Source organism: Sander vitreus, chromosome 10 (assembly GCF_031162955.1).
Source record: "Sander vitreus isolate 19-12246 chromosome 10, sanVit1, whole genome shotgun sequence".
Lineage (NCBI taxonomy): Eukaryota > Metazoa > Chordata > Actinopteri > Perciformes > Percidae > Sander > Sander vitreus.
In genome coordinates, this window is record NC_135864.1 from 33560775 (window position 1) to 33578271 (window position 17497).

Sequence of the window (17497 nt, forward strand, 5' to 3'; positions counted from 1 at the left end):
GTGATATCACGAGATCACGCAAGAATCACTGGATCACATATCACAGGAAAATCCATCTGGTCAGGCTCCAAGTAATGCATTTGTGTATGAACTACCAGCTTTATTAATAAGCGTCCGGTGAGGAGCTACTGGCAGCTACGGCCGTGGTTTAGGTATGTGTGCCGGTTGCGACTGTTCATTCAAAACAACAATGACAGATGTGATAGACGGATGGTTCATCCAATCACCTGCCAAGTATTTTTTTAAGTGCCTGCCCTTTTCCAAACAGTTTCCTGTGACGGCTTTTCAAATGGTTCTGAGCTAACAAACCATCTGGTGCGTCAGGTTACTCTGCAACTGCCTCCACACTGTCCAGTTCCAACCTGATCACCCTAGCTGGCATTCCTTGGCTTGTTGAGACTACTGACCTCAATGCCTTGATGCCACCACCCCAGCACACCACCGCGAAGAACAGAGCACTTGCTACTACAGACTGTCCACTTCCTCTACCTGGATAACTACCAGAACAGGAGGCCTCCTGTTCCTCTGGTAGTCCACAGACTGAATGGTTTTGCTAATATTGAGCTTGATTGTTGTTGCACCTTGTGCCGAAGCTGTCTATCAGTCCTGTGTACTCCTCTGTCCTTTAATGAAGACAGCATGTTTCTCACTGGAAATAATTTTCTGGAGTCATACACGTCGTGGCGACGCAAGTCGCTCGGCCGTGGCTTGGTAGCGTTACATTTCCGCCGACTTATTTCCTGGTTCTCCTTCTCACAACATGACACCTAGGAATTTTCTGACCGTGGTCAGAAAGAACAGGGGAGACTTTGTTTCTCTCCCTATGCCTCTAGAGTCACTACTTGCTCCGAAGCTAATTACCATCACTCTCTCACTCGCTCTACCACACACTCCCCCCCCCCCACACACACACACACACACATGCCTGCCCTGCTATTCTCTTAAAGAGATCGACGCACACACCAACACACAAGTATAAACTTCAGGCCACTTACGTAGGCTACGACGAAAGCTCTGCGTGGAGCCTCGGCAGAACCATAAATCACGCTTAAGTCTGGACAGACATTGACGTAAACTGCAACTTGACTAATTGACAGAGCCATACAACTGCTGGGCTGTAATTGTAGTTTGCTATTACTATTAGCCTATGTTTTTTACATGCTAAGTTATGGAAGGCCAATGAGAATTGACCTCACAGGCATTAAGAGAACATAGTTGAGATGGGTCAGGTATTTGCAGAGGCGCCTCCCCTAGACGGTACAGTGGACAGCCTATTGCATAGACAATCTGAGACAGACTCATGACACTCCATTGCGTTATGGATCTGTCTCAGACTGTAAGGATCTGCATTGCTCTGCTTGCCCTGTTTTACTCTGGTCCCTTAGCTTATTAAATCACAGCGAAATTGATAAATGGATGGATGATGATAATGGTCATCATTAATTTCCATTGGGAAAACTGAAGGGTTCGGTGGAAGCTTGCATATTATTTGCTGAAATGATTTCAAACATTACTGTACAGTGAGAGGACCCAGTAATACAATATGCAATGCAATACACAGTAATACAGGGATCCTGCTATAAGTACTACCCATTTAACGCTTAAAGTGTTGACCCAACTCTATATATGATGAATAGGTGATGAAGGTACAAATGGATCGTACAAATCCCTCACGATGCAGGTCGATTGATTAACTGCATCTGTGCTTGTTGTGCATGTAACGTACAATATGTTTAAGTTCTGTCTGATTTAACATGTGATTCTCTGCTGGGGGGAGATATTCTGCCATTTTTTTTACAAACTCCCTCTCTCTTTTGTATATGTATGAGTATATTAGCATTGGTGTCTGTGCAGATTTAGACTTTCAGATGTGACCTTTGTTGTCTAAATGTCAGGGAGATTGGAGAGAGAGCCCACAGAGGTAGGGCAGGCTTATATAATCTGCTCACTCTGCGTTTCACACACACATGCATACACACAAGCACAGAGCAAGAAAAAAAAAAGCTTGTTTGAGGATGGTTGTCATATCTCAACTGTGATGCCTCGTACAACAATTCACTTAAAGCCTGGCTTTTAAAGGAGCCATTGCTTTTATCAGCATGTATGTGCAGAAAGTGCCCTGGAAATTATTTATGTCTTTAAAAATACAGATATAGTGCACTTGTTGGGTGTTATTCTTTTAACCGTATTCTCAGGTCTTTTGATCCATCCCGAAGCTCTCAGCTGAAGAGTTTGGAGAGGGTTTTTGTGTCTGTGTGTGTGTTGGATGGTTGGCTGGGTAGTGGTTGGGACTGAACTGAACTGATTTTCCTGTATGAATTAATTCATGATCATGTTGTCCTGTCTTTATAATCTGCCAACAATAAGAAGCACAGGCACCAGGACAAGTGCTGCAGGCCGGGATACGCTTGTGTATAATACAATGTTCACCTTAAGTATCACTGTGAACATGGAGGCCAAAATAATGATGTGTTTGCCAATGGCAAACATGTGCATCAGATGGGATATGGAGCCATTTTGTCATGTCACTCACAACACTGAGCCTTAAAGGAATACTGCACCGAAAAAGTGTGTTTTGAATACCAAACACTCACCTCCTGTAGGTTTGAAAGGTGGCTCATAAGTGTTTGTAGCTTGCTCCTTTGTGGAAAATGACAGCTGTAGTCTGCACAGATTTACAGCTGTTACAGTGGATTCCAATGGATTCCACAGAAACTTCTCAAAACAGTCCTTAAGCACAGCCCATTTCTCTGGTATCCATCAATATGCTCATTGTGTTCCAAACAGTCATATTTTTGCCAACAGCAATGTGTTCATTTAGCCGTATTTCAGTGCAAATGCGACAACATATTGAGCATATGGAATGGCCCCAGGGATGGTTTGAGCAGTTTCTACTGACATTTTGATACCTTTTTCCTGCCATTTAGCTGGGTTGCCATTAAAATCTATTGTAAAAGGCATAATTTCAAGCTGACTACAGCCTCTGTCCTCTCCTCTCTATCTTCAGCTCCTACTGCTACAAGAACGTATCCCTGTTACTTTTGCACAAATGATGGATTCAAGGGAATAATCAGTGGTGGAAGAAGTATTTAAATCTTTTTCTTAAGTAAAAGTACTAATACCACACTGTAAAAATACTCTGTTACAAGTAAAAGTCCTGCAGTGAAAATGTTACTAAAGTTAAAGTATGTACTGTAAGTATCATCAGGAAAATGTAGTTAAAGTATTAAAAGTAAAATACTCGATGCAGAAAAATCCTCACATTTTAAAAACTGGAAACGATCTGTTAAGTGTTTAATGGTCTAATCATTTCAGGTGGACTTGTAGGCCTGTATATTGTTGGGCAGATTATAATAAAACATTGCATTTTATAAACTACATGTGTTTTGTGTGCAAAAATCTTAATGTGTAAAGTAACTAAAGCTGTCAGATTAATGTAGTGGAGTAAAAAGCACAATATTTCTCTCTGAAATGTAGTGGAGTAAAAGTAGAAAGTGGCATGAAAAGAAAAGACTCAAGTACATGTACTTCAAATTTGTACTTAAGTACAGTACTCAATTCAATTCAATTTATTTATAGTATCAAATCATAAGAGTTATCTCAGGACACTTTACAGATAGAGTAGGTCTAGACCACACTCTATAATAATTCATTTACAAATAATATAATATATAATTTACAAAGACCCAACAATTCCAGTAATTCCCCCAAGAGCAAGCATTTAGTGTGACAGTGGCGAGGAAAAACTCCCTTTTAGGAAGAAACCTGGGACAGATCCAGGCTCTTGGTAGGTGGTGAAATAATAGTCACAATAAAGATAATGGAACAATGACCAGAAATAGTACTTGTACTATTGTACTGGGAATAATATCTTCATAGAGCTCAGTTGTGACCTTGACAATTATATTGGGCCAACATTATATATTTGTTTTGGGTTTTGTTCAGGAAATTGTTACTGTTTTACAGTTGTTTCTTTTGTAAACTATGTGTCATAATGTCTTTTTGGGCCCAAGGCTTCATGTGATTACTGAACACTTTACCTGGGGGCTTGGAAATGAGATTCACCTTAAATATTGGGCAAACCTCTGTGCTTCTGAATATCTTTTCCTGTTCCACAAATTAGGGTTTGTTTAGTTTAAAGGATGTCAGAAAAGCACCCCCTCTTGTTGAGCAATGGAGCTTTGCAAGCTTTGCAGCTTTCAACCATATTTCTAGGACCTTTATTTGTTTAGAGTAGGTTTTCTAAGCCCAATGCTTTATTTCAGATGATGTTCTGCTCAGCATTTACACAGTTACACACCTTCACATCTGGAGGTTGCCTATGTTGTAAGTGTATAAATCCAGGGTTGTGTGAGTGTGTCCTTGCATTAGCATACACAATTACAATTATTATTAAAATGTATCCAAAGAACGCTGAAAATGCACTTGATCCTAGTCTCATTAAAATATAGTGTCTAGTTATTAAACTAAATGGGAGCTTCACTGATTTTACACAAAATCAAGATCAGGTTACGAGTCACAGGAAGTACCACTCGGTCTGTAAAAACAGATGCAAGTCTTCTGTGGATCCGGAGAAGGTTTTGTCAAGCCATGAGAACACACCCGCAATGATGTCATTTGGGCTATGGATTACACATTTTTAACAGAAAGCCTGCTGGGCGTTTGGAGTATTTACCAGTACATATGGTCTAACGGAAATACGCTGTCAAATTACTATGGGTTAATAAAACACAGGAGTTCTACCATATCTGCAATAATGATGTCACTTCCACCTTCTCCTTACTTCTAGAGCTACGTCAGCATTAGTCTATATCCTCAGCGGTTCACTTCCGGGATTGCTCCGGTGCTGCAGGAAATTCCGCCGGATGCATGTATTTTCGCCGATGTCCGTCACCTTCCTCTTTCTTTGTGTTGGCGTTCTAACCTCTGGTGGATTTGTGAGGACTGTGGTTAACTGCTCCTCAGATCTCTGCAGGGTAAATCCAGACAGCTAGCTAGACTATCTGTCCAATCGGAGTTTTCTCTCGCATGACTAAATCAACCTTTGAACGTACACATGTTCCACCAAAACAAGTTCCTTCCTGAGGCTATTTTGCAGCGGCTCCGTGCGAAACTTAGCGCCGCCCATGAGATTGTGATTGGTTTAAAGAAATGCCAATAAATCAGAGCACATGTTTCTCACATCCCGGAATGTGTGTGTGTATATGTCAATTTACAATGTAATTTTGAGACAAACAAGGATATACACATTTTCTAAAAAACGCCCCATTCACTTAGATGATGTGTAGTACGATAATCCTTCTGCCAAAGAAAGTGGACAGAAGGATTATCTCAAGGTTGGTTCACACAGACAAATCTTCAGGGAAGAAAACTGTGTTACAATTACAACAGATGAGAGAGGCTTTCTCCATAGTTCTCACAGAATGGAATGGAACATATTCACAACAATATGATAACTTAATTTGATCTAGAACTAGGGCTGCACAATATGTGGAAAATGTATGTGATAACGTTGTTGAATATCGTGATAACGATATTACTTGCGACAAATCAGATATTAAAGTGTACTCTGCACTGTTCTGCATTTCTGCTGCTTTCAGTATTCTGCTAAGATACAACAAATTGCTAGTTGACTTTAAAACAAATGAAGGAAATCATTGTCAACATTCTTTTATTGAACAAATTGAACATTGAATGGAATACGTATATAAAAGGCACCACTAAAAAAGAATGACATTTTTAAGTGCAGATTTCTGCTGTTTTCTTTCAACTAACACAACAAATCTTTTGAAAGTGTCTTTCACGATGTGTTTATTGCACCAGTTGATATTGCGATAACGATTAAAAAAACAGGATATATTGTGCAGCCCTATCTAGAACTGCCTATTTTAAAGTGCATTTTTGACATGTAGAGATACTTTTAAATGCCCAATGGATGGCGCCTTTAAATGACTACTGCTGCTGCTGCATGCACCAGTGGCATTTGCTTGGTGCACCAGTGGTAACACAGGGTGTAAATGTGGTTGATTATCAAATCAACTGGGCATACTGTATCTGACTGATGCGTGGCTGCAGACAAATTGGCAGAAAAGGCTGACATCATGCCAATAAAATTATAAGATGGTGATCACTTTGAGGAACGTGCATCCATTATTCTGACATTTATTCTCCTTCATCACGGCTGTTAATGATAAATGATAAATCACCACCGCCACTGCACGGGGATATTTTTAGATGGGGTGGCAGATGAATGAGGTTATGATTTTGGCCTCTGTGGTCGATGTAGTGAGCGTGGGGGGGGGGGCTGGCTGTGCCCCTCCCCCGACTGTAGGTGATGGCTGAAGTCGGCAGCCCAGTATCAGTATTAATACTGGACCGCCTCTCAGCCTCACAGCCGCTCTGCTCGCTCTGGTCCCCACTCACCGGAAGGCAGCTCGGCAGCTGCGAACAGCCTGCGCACAGCCTCTCTCTTGTTTGCTCTGAGAATCTATTGGCCCGAGAGTCGCTCGGTTTAGGGGGAAGAGGCGAAACACCGGCAGGTGTTGACTAGCGGGGAGAAATCGCGGTGCAGACTGATGACGATGATGATGGTGAGGAATGATGCATCTCTTCCTGTGCCTTTATGAATTACATCGCGTATTGTGAAGAGGCGTATAGGGGCATCTTTTTCTTCTTCATTTCTTGCCTAAGTGTAATGGTGGATTTCTCGGTGGCTTTGAGGCTACGCGTCTAGACGGGAGAGCTGTATTCCGCCCGTCACTGAGAGCGCACATATCTCAGCATCGGCCCGCAGCGCTGCGCCATGGCCTTGGATGTCCAGACTTGCGCGGTGTTTACAGTGATCGCGGTTCTGGTGCTTGTGAACGTGCTGTTGATGTTCATCCTCGGTACTCGTTAATGGATCTGCGCTTGGGGCCCGGTTCGCAGCGCAGCGCACTTTCACACAGGACAGGGGAGAAAGGCAGTGCGCGTTGGTCGAGAGCGGGGACACCCGGCGCTCCATCACGGCTACGCGTTGAAATGAATGACGTTGGTACAACATAATGTATTTCTGTTACCCCCCCACCCCCTCCCTAATCCTTCGTTATGTCTTGTGTCCTCTCACCGTTTGTGATAGCTAGTGTTGTCTGGTGGTGGTCGTAGTTGTGCGGATACAGATCTGTGATGCTCGTACGTTTTCTGTGGTGCCTGGAAATTCATATCCCCCGCATATAAACATGTCCCCCCCCCCTTTACGTCGATCTCCCTCTCTCCTCCATGTTGTATTTTGTGGATTATGCGCATGGATTAATTTGATTCTATTATAATTCGCTTTTTAGATGAAAAATGAGTCTGATGGTCTTTTTTTCCAACAACAACCTACTGCTGCGTCAGGACTTGTTTTCCTATTGTGATCCACTGTAGCCACATCCACAATATGGCAGCTGAGCAGTGCGCTCTCCACTGAAGCAAATGTGGTAATTGTAGCAAATACATAGCGGTGCAAGTGAGAGGTTTGTGCTGCTGGTCTTAGACTCTAGAGGATCATTGTAATCTCAGCTGAACAGTAACCAATAGCAGGCAGGGCTAGGCCTACTAAAGGAGGGCCTCCGTCACTCCAGGTTTCCCCCATTTTAGATGCAGCTAAACTCAGCTCCCATTTCCTAGCCCACAATATTCACATTTCTCCAGTTTGCAACATTTCAATGTGGCACCTGTTTCTGGATCCTGCACAGTATTGTTACTCCTGGTCACTAAATAGTGACTAATAAAAAATGTATCAATATATGTGCATATTTCAAGATGAAATGTCCTCCAAAGTAAAAAGGCATGTCAGAAAGAGATTTAAAAAAAAAAAGGCCATTTCCTTTCTTTCCCACATGCAGTGGCACAATCTAATAAAGGATTGGAGGCAGGTGTGATGAATGTTGAATGAATGTCAGAAATAGATATGCTAAAAGCCTATCCCAGAGCCGTCCATGACAGTCCTATAAATAGGGAAGCTAGCCTGCTAGGTTTTTTGAAGATACTGTATGTGCTCTCTCACACTCAAGGCTAAGTGCTGTGTGTTTTTTGTGTGTGTCTAGTTATTTAGTAGTGATAAATGTTGTATTGTAGATGTAAAAAGAAGTGATTGGCGGCCATGTATTATGAACACAGATGCCTCCATCACATGCCGTGGCATGTGGCCTGGTCTTTTCATAACTGTGATACAAACGTACATTATCCTTGCTATCCCGGACCTCCACAGGACTGTAAACATAACATCCTAATATTGTATACTGCAGTGGTTAAGGCTCAGGTGGCTAACAGTAATAACACAGTGCTACTTACAAATGTGAGTTTAGCATGTTGTAAGCATGTGAGCATGTTAAGTGTGTGTGCGTGTGTGTGTGCGTGTGATAGTCTGGGTGGGTGTTATCTGTAGTTTCTCTCTAAATTTGAGTCGTGCACACGTCCCGAGTGTTCACACATTTCTAATCCCCTCCTGGGCAGGTGCCTTCTAATAGAATACTGTTAAATGCTGTGCAGTCAGAAGTGTCAATGTGCGGATGGTGTGTGCGAGCGAGACAACAGTGTGTGTGTGTGTGTGTGTGTGTGTGAGGATGTGAGGATGTGAGGATGTGAGTGTATTTCTCACCGATTTAAAGCAGAGCATCTTTGATTGGCTCCCAGACTCAGGGTATAAGTGTATTACATAACAGGGTTGACAGACACAGGGAGGACAGACCGCGAGACTCACTCAGTGCGTCGGAAAGAGAAGCCTCTTTCTGGAATACAGCACGTTGTTACTCGACCTCGCAGGCTCAGCGCTTGCGGAGGATCATCACCTCGACTGCTTCCAAAAGAGATTTAATTATCATGAATGTATGAACCGGACTTCTCCATGCATACGCTCTCTGAACAGGTTCATGTCACAAACATGGTAAGGCTGGCTAAAGGCATGTGCGTGTGTGTGTGTGTGTGTGTGTGTGTGTGTGTGTGTGTGTGTGTGTGTGTGTGTTTGCTCAGGGATGCTGTAGGTGCTTTGGTGCAGATGTGCTATGGCTAGAGATAGAGGAGGATGTTGGAATGCAGTGGAGCTGCCAGTGCAGTGAATGCTGATGTGTTGTGCTGCAAAGATGATATAAGCGAGTGAATCGGCTTTCTATTCTCACACATTACCTTGTCAGTGTCCATGTCTGTGCTTGAACATGAAACAGAAAGCAGTGTCATGATATGTGTCCATGTATAGGGATAGATTCATCTGCATTCATTTGCATTGACCCAAATACAGGTTTTGCGGTTTAAAGGCGGCCGTTTCGCCCTTTGATCTTTAATGTTGTAATAATGATGACATAGGTCATTACAGCTGGACGACACACAGGTAATGATGGGTATTATGGCAAGATTTCTCAGTGTGTCTGTGTGTTCACTATTTGCCATTTGACCAAGCTAGGTATGAGGTTGCACTAAGACAGGAATTGGGAAGATTGATTATGTAATGCTTTTTAATTTATTCAGACATGTAGAGGGGAGAAAAAAGAATGCAATGTATTGGAGAGTGCAGTGCTGATCTCATTAGGGAGATAGAGGGACCTGAGCAGGGAGGAACACTGGCTGTGAATGGATCTCTATCTCTCTCCCTCACTCTTTCCGTCTGTTGGCTATATTACAGCAGATTGATGTGGACCGGAGAGTGTGCTTGGAGTGAATGGGGCGGGGGGTTGTATGTGGGGCGGAATTGGATTAGTGAAAAGCAGACATCACAGTAAGGGAGCAAGAAGTAAGACTGACCTCAAGGCTCATCTGTTCTATGGGTGCTGTTTCAGGCAGAGGTCCTGATGTTGTCAGATGGTGGCGGTCAAGTAGAGCTGATTTGGCTTTCATAATCAACTATTCAACTATTCCCGTGTGTTAAAAGTATCCTGGTGGGTAATAAATGATTTGAATCAAGTTCATTTTCCTGAATCAACAACGATTTTTAAAATCTTTTTGAGGAACTATTCATTGGCCCTGTTTCCATGGCAGCGTGACACATGTCTTTGCGGTAATCCTCCTCTCTTCCTGTAGTGGAGTGCTTTGAAATATAGGCCAGATCTATTGTTACCCCAGCTCCCAGCCCGATGTGATACCTGACTGAATCAACCTTCTCAATGACATCTTTGATCTAAAACCTGCACGCAGAGGCCTACACTCTGTACCTTTGCATTCTACATTGACATGGAAATTATAATATTACTGGATTCTCTAATGTGATTGGTTTGTCTTTTAAATATATGAAGCCAGAGTGATAGTGCAGTTATTCAGTGGTCACTCTTTGTGTGTCTCACACACACACACACACACACACACACACACACAAACACATACATTTGGAAATATTAGGATGCATCGTGAAGTGTCCTTGCCTCATCCCATCATCTTGTCAATACCAGTGAAGCATCCTCATCTGTCACCATGACGATGGCTGTTTTTTCCCTTCCAGGCATGGACATCTCTCTCTGTGTTCACTGCTCTGCCCTGATTGGCTTATATCCCCTGTAGCTGCCTCAGTACGCCGTCCGGGAAGTAGACTTGTCTACAGGTTGAAGGTGCAACGTAGCTGCTGAGTCTGAGAGCTCAGATCCCCACAGGGGGTTCGGTTGAATACAAACAAACACACATACACACCCAATCTGCGGTTTCTCATGGACCTTCTTACAAACACACTGCATCAGCAAATAGGTGGAATAGCATATTTGTGCTGGAGTGATGAGGTGCATTTTAAAAAGGTTTTCCTATCCAGGGATTTCATTTAATAAGAGGCAAAGCAATCTTAAAGGATGGAAGGGGGGAAAAAAACATTAACAAGCTCCATTTAGAAAGTAACAGAAGCTCAATATTAATATACAGAAGCCGTAATACAAGTAAAGATTCTAATTGAATGTCCATCCATGTGACATCCCTGTCTCCAGGCCTTTGATAACTCCTTACCTAGAGCCTAAGCGGCTCCTGTCAGGCTTGGTTAGCGCTGGCTGCTCTGCCCACAGCCCCAGGGCCTGGATGCATGGTTAGCTCTGGACTGGAGAAGGCTGATGAACGCTACTTTGGAGAGAACAATTGGAACAAACAGTTGGAGCGTTGCCACAGATGCATACAGGGGTTTAATGTATGTGACGTTAAAAGTGTGACTGCACATGTGCGTGTAATAGGATGTGTGTTTGTGCACATCTTAGGGCAACACAGCTAAGTCCTTAGTGTGATGGATGGGGAGGCTGTTTGGTAGATGGATGATGTCAGTCTCTGGTCCTCAGGAACAATGTCAGCTGTCTCTTAATGAGAACAACCTTTAGCCTCTCCAAATCCCCTAAAGAATACTGATCACTGAACAGGCTTTTTCATGCCCTTACACGTTACGCCCAATGCATTCTCACAAAATAATGTTCCGCTCATGTACATGCGCATAGTTGTATACAATTTAAACATTTATTTTTTAGCATCACATTATGTCCACATTATATATTCATGATGCCAAAATCAATAGAAAAGATTTGATGAGTCATCCTTCCACGTTTTGTCAAAGACTGGGCTGCTGATAAAATAACAAGCCCTGATGACAGCATGAAGGAAGGGAGATTATCCCTTCACATTTGTTTGCTCTTCAGCATTAATATTACATTAACACATGTAATTATTCTAATGTCATAATAGGCCAATTACCATCCCTGTGTGGAGACTGGTGCTGTGCTTCTGAACGCTGTTGTTTCTCCACTAATGGCTCTGCCTTTTTTGTGTTGTCGTATTTTGTTGTGTTGTACTGTGGTCTGTGTCGGCTATTGTGTTGTTCTATTTGCAATCCCTAAGCTGCCAGTGGGCCATGGCTTTGAGGGTGTGTATTTGCATCCATTAGTAATCTGAGTGGGCTTAACAACAAGGATTCAAACAAATTGAGGCCAAAATGAGGCTGGGTACTGAATTATAATCACTTTCAAATTTGATTTCTATGCTGTTTTAGGTCACGTGGAGCTATATTTTTTGGTCGGTGTCTGCAGCACTTTTTCATGCTGTTTCAGTAGTATTTTCACAGAAGTGGCTTCACGTACTGAGAATAAAGCATTGTCTTGTCTTTCCCTCTGATTTCTCCAGTTGATAAGTGGAGGTTCAATCGTCAACGCTGAGGCGGTATGGGACCATGTGACCATGGCGGACCGGGAGTTGGCGTTTAAGGCCGGTGACGTCATCAAGGTGCTGGACGCCTCCAACAAGGACTGGTGGTGGGGCCAGATTGATGAGGAGGAAGGATGGTTTCCTGCCAGCTTTGTACGGGTGAGTTAGCTGCAGCCATGGCTGGCCAGCGACCATAGACACAACACACCCACACACATACAGAAATGGAGGCACATGAACATATGCACAAAAGCTGATATATACACAGAGAAAGGTGCATAAGTATTCTGTCATATACACAAAAACACACATTGATATGCTTGCTCCACACACAAATATGCACTGTTGAATAATGCTTTTTTTAACAGATAACACTCCAGAGAGCAGAGAATAGCTAGTTAAGTGCCTTTATCGAGTTTTCAGGGACAATAAAACAAAGATGCTGATTAGCCTCTTTTTTTTTTGTTTGGCATCAACTTCAACTCCTATCCTTGAAATCCATATAAATTTAGAACGTCCTCACATCACATCGTGATTATAAAATCTCACCTATATCTGAGCTCAACTAAACCCAACACAAAGGTCTGATGTTATTCCATACTTCTTTTACTTAACTTATTGAAGGAAGAATTAGCATACTTGTTGTAGGTGGAGGCTTCCACAGCAATGCACCCCCCCCCCCTCCACCCAGACACTCCTCATGGCCATTCCAATTCCAACTTGTCCACCCTTCCATCTTCACTCCTGAGAGGGCAGGGCAGACAGGCTGACTGACTGTCAACCAAAAAGTATCTTTCTGTTCTGTCATTCTCTCTCTCCAAGGTGGAACCCCACCCTCCTCAGCCCCAAACAAAACAGGTTTTCTATATCAACCCCATAGCAACTCCACGGTTCCAAAACACCACGTCAAAGGTGCGTTTTTCCCAGCTTCATCTACCCATCCAGCCTGCCCGCCCACCCGCCCGCTCCAGTCTGTCAACCGCAACATACCCTCGACATTACCAAACATTAACGTTCCCATGACGTTTTAACATCATTCTCTACGGGGTCGATAGAGAGGCAGAACTGATGAGTCAAATGTAATGATCCAAGTCTTCGTCTTTAAACGGCCTGACCTCAAATTCTCCAAATGTATTCATATAGAATAAGATGGATTTTTGAATCATTGTTCCTCAACGTTCATGGATCTATTTTAAATATAAAATATTATATTATATTTAAATATTAAATATTAATTATTTTTTTAGTACTCTCTACTATTTACTATTGACTCTGACTATTCCTTAGTCTTAATGCTGTGCTGCTGGTTCTCGTCTACAGTCAGTGCTCTACCACCCGTCACTCTGCTTGTCTGTGGCGCTGCATAACTCATCTTGTGTTTGGCATCCTACCTGTCGGTTCTTTGATGTTCTCTTGGCAAACTGTGTGTCATCAGGTGTTGGCTGCTCGACATCTAAAAACCACGCAAACTTGGCCCTTTCTATGAGCGATAGTGAAATACACTCTTGTCTGTGGTTCTGTGCGTGTGTGTTGGTGAGTGCATGCATGTGTGAGGAAGTTGTGAGGTTGAGTGTGAGTGTATGTGCATGCGTATGTGCGGGGGGATTTTTTGGAGTCACACACAGGGCCGAAGTTGGGCATTGAATAGCCTCTGGGCACCAGTCTCAGAAAGGAGCTTATTTTAAACTCTGCAGTTTTTTGGCAGTTTGTCCCTCACCTATCTGTCATGCTGGACCAACAGTCCCATTCACTTTCCAAACTACCAGAGACCCTTTAAATAAAGCTCTGTGTGTGAGATGTGTGTTTATGTATGTGGTGGTGTGTGCTGTGTGCATTCATGCTCATGAGGAGTGGGGCTGAACGATTAATCGTTTTCAAATCAAAATCGCGATTTCATAGAATGTGATTAGCTAATCTTGAAGGCCGCGATTAATCCAATATGCAATATTTAGTTGAATGTTTGGTGTAACATTTCGTTTAGCATTTTTTTATACCTCTTTTTATCATATTTAGTGTTAAAGATAAATGCTGGAATAATGTTACATATCACAGATTGTTTACAGAAACGTCCTATTGTCAGTGGATTGTTCATATATTTTGTATAACTTTATTTACCATGATGGTAGAAGGTGCAATATGTATATGCTGCTATTGAACTGAGTCATATCACACATTTCAGTTTACAGGAATGTACTGATATTTTTTATTCACATTTTTTTTTAGATTATTATTATAACTTTAGCTTTTTTGATAAATGTTCTGTTTGACTGTTCAATGTTCCATGCTTATTAAAAGTAAAACACTTATTGCTGGCAATTCATATCCATGTTTTCATCCTTCCATAAGAATAGAGAGCAGTTTTGATGGTGTCTCATGTTATAATGCTCCATGACATATTTATCTGTTACACAGTGAATATTGAACTTAAGCTAAACTTAAAAAAAACAAAAACAACAATCGCAAATCGAATCGTAATTACAGAAAAATCGCAGTTCGATTTTTTTTTCCAAATCGTTCAGCCCTAATGAGGAGTGAGAAGTACTGATTATATGGCAAAGATTTTGTGATATGAATACCTAAATGTATCTGTTTACTTATCCTTTTTTTCGACTGATTTATAGGCTTAACTTAGCAGATTTCTTACTCAACTGCATGTCTGTGTGTGACTGTGAATGTGTTTGCACTCAGCTGTGGGTGAACCAGGAGGATGGGGGAGCGGAGCCAGCCGAGGGGACCAGCGAGGTGCAGAACGGGCACCTGGACCCGACCAATGACTGCCTGTGTCTGGGCTCGCCCCTCCAAAACCGAGACCAGATGAGAGCCAACGTCATCAATGAGATCATGAGCACAGAGAGACACTACATCAAACACCTCAAAGACATCTGTGAGGTACTTAACACGTGCACAGTACACATCCACCAACACACACACACATACACTGTTCCAGGACATGCTTTAATGCCACAAAGCCAATAGGAAAGGTAACTGGAAAGGAGCTGAATGAACTGCAACATGTATGAGAGAAGAAGCAGCCTATTGGCTGCATTGCTACTACATGAGCTTTGCAAAATATATGCTGAATTATCTATTTTACAAATATTAGTTGTGCTTTATGCTGTTGACGTTGGACGGTTATGGCATGTGGCTATGAGTCCCTCATCAGGAGCGTGGAAAATAACTTGCCAGTCCAGACTCTGGACTGATTTCCTTCTGACTCTGCTAGCCTGGGCTAGCTTGCCAGCTGGCTTACGTTTTCAAATGTAAACACAGAGGAAAAGGTGGAGAAGATGAGCTCAAGCTAGCAAGACTGTCTCTGCAGCCATCTCATGACGACGAGTCGCTCACCAGAATCGTGAAATCCCGAACCAGTCTCCTGCTGACTCTGCTAGCCTGGCGGATCAAGGTTTTCAAACGTGAACATCAGAGTAAACACAGAGGAAAAGGTGAAGATGGCTATCAGCTACGACCTATGGCTACGATCCCGACTAGGTGGACAAGCAAGACCATATTTGCTTCCATCTCTATGTCTTCATCAGAGGGGCTACTGTGCCAAGCGTGGAGGGATTGAACAGCGCCTGTGACTTCTCTGCTGGGCATCCTGCTAGCCAGTGTGCAGTCGTCAGACGGTGAGCTGGGTGGCCTCCGCCGGTTTCCAGCGCGATGTCCGGAGCTGTGGTGTCCTTTCGCAGAGACTTGGCTGGATCCTGATGTCCTGGTGCCATTCAACCGGGTGACTCTTTGTCTGTGTGCTGATCTGATGGCCACATTCTGCTTTATGATGAATCATGCACAAGATGAAGGAGCTGATGGGATAACATTTCACTGGAATTTGGAAACTTTGAAAGACTCACATGACACGTCCAAATTTAAATCTGAATCTAAATTCTGGAGGTATTGTTTAAATGAATGTCTTTAGCCTAGTATATATATGGACCATATGGGCTATATCGTACATAATAGTCCATTGCCACCAGTTCTTGCTGCTTATACTGTAAGAAATATAGAGACAAAGTTAGTTAAAGTAAGATTGCATAGTTCTGTTTTTCATGTTTCGAGCAGTTGTTTCTACAATGGTGTCACCAGCACGGCCGCTGCATCTGTGCGAGTTACATAGAGGTCATATGGGAATACAGAACAAAACATCTGCATCATGACTTTAGGTGGGCAAGATTTTTTAGTGCAAATTTCTGCTTATCTAATCATCTTTCCTTAATCCTTTGTATGCCCTTTGTCTGTATTCGGGGTAAGGCGTAATGTTTAAAAAATAGTTGCAATAAAGCGTAAATTTCACCTTCACACTTCTTGCCTGTGGTAATACTACAGCATTTCACAACTTTACCTGTAAATAAGCACAGGCAAGCTTGTTCTTAAACTTTGTGTTTCACATTAGTAAACGTAAAGGGTTTAAGGATTTAGGAAAGCTAATTAGAGTTAAAGTAAAACTAAAAACTGATATTTTCCTGGTTCCATGACTGTAATGGCTGTGCTAATCACTCAGGGGGCTTTTACAGATGAAGCTTCCTATCATAATCATATTCATTTATTATAGTCATGCGCTATCGATTCTTCTGGAAAACACTTTTGTCAAATCAATCCATTTTAAAACAGAGCTTTAATTGTGATCATTTGCATTAAGCTTGACTTTAAGAAACAAAACAAAAGGCTTAGCAGGTGTATTTCATAAAAAGAGAGAATTCTGGGTAGGGGAGTGTGAAATAGCAAAAAACTTTTACCTCTTACAGCAAATCTTTTCCGAAGATGCCTAAGCTTCAGGGCATTTAACTAACCACAAGAATTGGACTGACAAATTGAGGCCACAGTTCAGTTACACAAAATGATATATGACTCTACAGAAGCTTCAGAGTCATAGTTCATTTTGATCCAAATGAGTTATACTTAAGGAATGACTTCACATGTTTATTACAAAAAAAATGACAAAACGGCCTACGTTATGCTTTTCTGTAGCAGTTGTCTGACTGAGCCTTGCAGCCATGTCACAATTCCGGACCTGGCACTTAAACTGTCGTCTTTGAAAGCCTCATAGAAGATGTAACCCATTTTGTTTCAGGGCTACCTGCGCCAGTGCAGGAAGCGTGTGGACATGTTCAACGATGACCAGCTGAAAGTCATCTTTGGGAACATCGAGGACATCTACCGCTTCCAAATGGGCTTTGTTAGAGACTTGGAGAAACAGTACAACACAGAGGACCCCCATCTCTCTGAAATCGGACCATGCTTTCTAGAACATGTGAGTTCAAATCATGTTTTCTTAGTTTAAAAAAACTCACACACGCTGTCCAGCTGAGATTAGCCATATTTTCTTATAATTTTGTTAGGCCTATTATCTCAAGATCACAACCTAATTATCTTGTTATCATGAGATAACAGT

At 42.3% G+C, this 17497-nt stretch overlaps 1 protein-coding gene across 5 annotated transcripts in view; it reads left to right on the plus strand.

Annotated features, from left to right (window-relative positions):
• Positions 1-17497, plus strand: part of arhgef9a (Cdc42 guanine nucleotide exchange factor (GEF) 9a) — a 45499-nt gene that overhangs the window by 17687 nt on the left and 10315 nt on the right. For 3 of the 5 annotated variants that reach the window (XM_078261231.1, XM_078261229.1, XM_078261232.1), the window contains 4 exons: positions 12088-12267; positions 12931-13020; positions 14797-14997; positions 17177-17356. In XM_078261231.1, the coding sequence (XP_078117357.1) occupies positions 12088-12267; positions 12931-13020; positions 14797-14997; positions 17177-17356 (651 nt within the window). Of the gene's footprint in view, positions 1-6434; positions 6591-12087; positions 12268-12930; positions 13021-14796; positions 14998-17176; positions 17357-17497 lie in introns of those variants that run through there. The other 2 variants (XM_078261234.1, XM_078261230.1) reach the window with 2 other exon arrangements.